The sequence below is a fragment of the Herpailurus yagouaroundi genome, unplaced genomic scaffold, assembly GCF_014898765.1.
Source record: "Herpailurus yagouaroundi ecotype Mexico unplaced genomic scaffold, PumYag 146453, whole genome shotgun sequence".
Classification (NCBI taxonomy): Eukaryota; Metazoa; Chordata; class Mammalia; order Carnivora; family Felidae; genus Herpailurus; species Herpailurus yagouaroundi.
The window spans coordinates 1-4,545 of record NW_024422500.1 but is presented as its reverse complement, the minus strand read 5'-3'; the positions used below and the strand labels follow the sequence as shown (position 1 = coordinate 4,545).

Sequence of the window (4,545 nt, the reverse complement as noted above, 5' to 3'; positions counted from 1 at the left end):
TGCCCCTCCCCCACTCATGCGCGCGCGCGCGCTCTCTCTCTCTCTCTCTCTCTCTCTCTGTCAATAATAAGTAAACATTACAAATTTTTTAAAAAAGTAATTTCACTGCATCTTGGAAGAAAGCATCCATTCCCATTCTACAGAAGAAGGACACGTTCCTGAGACAATATCTGTACTCCTTTTTTTCTGTTGAGGTTTCTCCAAAATAATATTAGTTCACTTACCATGCATCTCTAGCCCCTACTAACCTATGACCAACACCTTTCTTTGGATAGCAAAGCAGTCCAACCAGAACTAATGCTGGGCCCAGAGGACAGATCCTAAGAGGACACAGTCCCGGTTGGCCTCAGGGTGCAGCCCCAAGAGGTACAGATTTGTTATAGCGTCATTAGGAAACCTTCTGGAATATTGTCCCCTCCTTTCATAGAAGAACGAAGGCGGGGCCTCGGGCTCTAGGACTCACAGCACTGGATCCCAGAAACAGTTTTACTGGCATCTCTGACTGTGGCCAGGCCTTGCCCTTGGTTTGGCCCACAGCTCCATCCGCTACACACACACAGCCTCACTTGCGTTCCACACAGCTATGTGTTCAGACACCCGCGTGGCGCTGGTGACCGGGGCCAACAAAGGCATCGGCTTGGCCATCGTGCGTGACCTGTGCCGGCTGTTCTCCGGGGACGTGGTGCTCACGGCACGGGACGAGGCGCGGGGACAGGCGGCAGTGCAGCGGCTCCAGGCCGAAGGACTGAGCCCCCGCTTCCACCTGCTGGACATTGACGACCTGCAGAGCATCCGCGCCCTGCGTGACTTCCTGCGCAAGGAGTACGGGGGATTGGACGTGCTGGTCAACAACGCAGCCGTCTTCTTTGACAGTAAGGACGTGGGAACTCTTAGGCCAGGAGACTTCCCTTAGGGGACCACCCAGGGTGGGTTGGGGCCGGTGTGTGAACCACTGCTCCGGGGCCGTAGCTCAGAGGGGATCTAGAACGACCTCCCTAGGGAAGAAGATAGTCAGGAGGCACAGGGAGAGCAGAACCCTCCAGAAGTTGCAAGCCTTTCCAGCCAGAGAACTTTGGCATTGTCATGGATCAGACTCTCAGGGACCTCCCCCAGGTTGTTGCAAGCTACTCTCATGGGACTTGAGCGTCTCCATGAATTTTTAAGTTATTACTAAATATACAAAACCCCACAGGGCCACATGAAGAGATACCATTGCACCTTACCTTAGCGTCTGTCAACCTACCAGTCAGATAATAAATGTTGGGATAAACTGTTCACTATCCTACACACTATTGAGAATTCACCAGATTACACACAAATGCTATTGTCACTGCATCAAATTTTCTCAATGGCTACTACTTATTAACCTATTCTCCTTCTCCCCTACAAGTTGGTGACCCCACCCCCTTACATATTCAAGCAGAAGTGACGATGAAAACAAACTTCTTTGGTACCCGAGACGTGTGCACAGAACTGCTGCCTCTAATGAGACCCCAAGGTAGGTTCATTGTTAACCAGATCTCTATGGGCTCAGAATCCATTCAAAAGGCCAATGTTTGCTCTGTTTCTTGACATGGAAAGACAAACCAAAAGACAGAATTATGGCCTTAAGGACATTGAGGGATAGTAGATATTATCATTTTTTAATCCTTTCTTCAAAAAGAGGGTTACTGAAATAATGTAGCCACAATAACAAAATAAGAATCTACAACACCCAGGCATACCAGTTACCCCAGTGTGGGTTCCTCTGCCCCAGTCTTGTTCTTTTTCAAAGATTTCTTTCTCTGTGTTGCAATTTTGAATCATGAAACATAGTTTATTATATTATTACCCAGGCATACAATATTTTTGAAAATAAAATAAATATGTTTAGTGGTAAGTAATAAAACCTGAGAGGTGCTTCTGAAACATTTGACAAACATGTTCTGTTAATCCTACACCAAATACGCTGTAGATGAAAGGAAGGACTGGAATAACAGACCCCTTTCTAAAAGGTGTTCAGCTTAGAAAACTGTTACATTAATAAGATAGTTTATATAATTCATTTTAATTATTTCTAAACACCACCAATGAGAGCCACAGGGTCATGCATGATCGCTCCCACTGAACTTGTATGGCACTGCCATTCCTTAGTGGGATGGAGCTCAGAGTTAAGTGACCATGACTGTCTTTCCTGGATATTTACATGAAAAAGGGAAAGTTTCCTAATTTTCTTGTACCTTTTGACTTTTTTTATAATCTAAAAGTACTCACTGAAATATAAAAATACAATCAATATTTAAATGTAAAAATAGTAAACTATATATGTCAATATAATGTCATTTTTATGACTACTGATATATTTTTAAAAAACAGTGAGTGAGAAATGTGTCACTGCTTTGCACCTTTAATAGCTTTATTGAGATAAAGTTCACCTACCATACACTTCACCCATTTCAGGTATGCAATTCACTGGATTTTAGTATTGACAGAGTTGTAGAACCATCACAACTTCAAGATTAGCACACTGAAATCACCCCAAGGAGACCTTTGCCCTTAGCTATCGGCCCTCTGTTACCCCTTTCCCCTGCCCTAAGCAACCACCAATCTACTCCCTGTCTCTAGACTTCGTTGTTCTGGACATCTCATACACAGAATCACATAACGAGTGGTGTTGTGTAACTGGCCTCTTTAACGTTGGACAATGTTGTCAGTTTTCATCCATGTTGTAGCATGTACGTCATTTCTTTTTATGGCATCTCTTTAACATGTCCGTTTTCCACTCCTTTCCACGACCATATTGCCTGGCATTCTGTCATTGCTCCCAAGTTGATGAAATCACAAACATAGAGAAAATAGCTTGCAAGTCAGCCCAGTGAGGTGGTTTGCTTTTCCTGGCTCATCAGAGTGACAGCCTATCAATGCAGTGCTGTCTTTCACCTTCGAAAGGCCTTCAATAAACTGATCAGCTCTTTGTTGGTCAATAAACATCTGTTCATACAACATCATCTAAGTGACCATAAGATTTTTAGGGGGTTTCAAAGGGGACCTGTGAAGGAAAAGTGAATCTCTATTCATGAATGCATGAGTGCCTCCTTATAGTCCACTTAACATGTTACTGGATAAGCCATTTTCTTTTTTTTAGGGAACATCTGGGCACTGCCTCCCCATTAGATTCTTTTTTCTGACATTATGTGAGATATTAAGGGTATAACAATTTTCATGTTCTTCACTTACAGTCTTCATTAACACTCATAGAAAACTGGTAATTGTCTCCCAAATGGACAGATTTTAGCAAATTTGGTATTCATCATTCTCATGGATGCCATTCTATGTGATTTATTTGTGTTGTATTCTAGGCAGAGTGGTCAATGTGTCTAGTATAATGAGCTTTGTAGCTCTTGAATACTGTAGCCCAGGACTGCAGCAGAAGTTCAGAAGTGAGACCATCACAGAGGAGGAGCTGGTGGGGCTCATGAACAAGTTTGTGGACGATGTAAAGAACGGAGTGCACCAGAACGAGGGCTGGCCTGATATGAGAGTAGTCACATATGGAGTGTCAGAGATGGGTCTCACAGTCCTGTCCAGAATCTATGCCAGGAAACTGAGTGAGCAGAGGAGAGAGGACAAGATCCTCCTGAATGCCTGCTGCCCTGGGTGGGTGAGAACAGACATGGGTGGGCCAAAAGGCATCAAAACCGTAGAAGAAGGAGCAGAGACTCCTGTCTACTTGGCCCTTTTGCCCTTGGATGCTAAGGGGCCTCACGGGGAGTTTGTTATGGAGAAGAAAGTTGAACAATGGGGACTCCGCCCTCAGTTCCCTCCATGGGTCCCATTATGATACTGCCATGATTTGACCAAACAGATTACTGTTGACAATGTCCTTATAAAAAAAAAAAAAAAAAAAGAAAGGAAGAAAAGAAAAGAAAAGAAAAGAAAAAAGAAAAGAAAAGAAAAGAAAAAAAAGAAAAAAGAATCACTATCCATATCAAGTACTCACACTGAATTGGCTATTGAAATCTTTTGTGATTTCTTCTGTGATATATGAGTAGAAAGTAGAAAGAGTGGAATTAATGACTATAATGAATCAACATCATAGATGAATAAACAGTTCTAAGTAAATGTCCACGTGTACGCATTATTTCTTGCCAACCAGTCCCAAAATCTAATAGGCCCTACTAGGTCAAGAGAAGGGACCGTTTAACTCAGAGGTTGGTAGACATTAGTGAAAGAACCATATGCTGAATATGCCTTTGCAGGCCAATGGTCTCTGTTGGATATACTCAAATCTGCTGCTGCAGCCTGAAAGTCACCACAGACAATATAAAAACCCATGAATGGGGTGGAATTTCCCTTGCCAGCATACTTTATCAGCATCTATGACAGCCTCTATGACATGGGCACGCCACCATGGACAGACATCCTCTGTGGTCTCTTAAAATATCACACTCAATGGGGAAAAGTCAACTGCAAGGTGTGAAATGGCAATGGGCACTTAAGATGCATCCATAAGACAATGTGAGACAAGGGGGAAAAGGGAATATGGATTGGTATCAGTGCATATGA

General features: G+C 43.3%; 1 protein-coding gene across 1 annotated transcript; it reads left to right on the top strand.

Annotated features, from left to right (window-relative positions):
• Positions 1 to 425: 425 nt before the first annotated feature.
• LOC121026610 (carbonyl reductase [NADPH] 1-like) lies at positions 426 to 4,101 on the top strand. Its single transcript, XM_040469409.1, has 3 exons — positions 426 to 872; positions 1,391 to 1,498; positions 3,339 to 4,101. Exons 1-3 carry the CDS (start codon positions 584 to 586, stop codon positions 3,818 to 3,820), a joined length of 879 nt encoding a protein of 292 aa, XP_040325343.1. The 5' UTR covers positions 426 to 583; the 3' UTR covers positions 3,821 to 4,101.
• Positions 4,102 to 4,545: the final 444 nt, after the last annotated feature.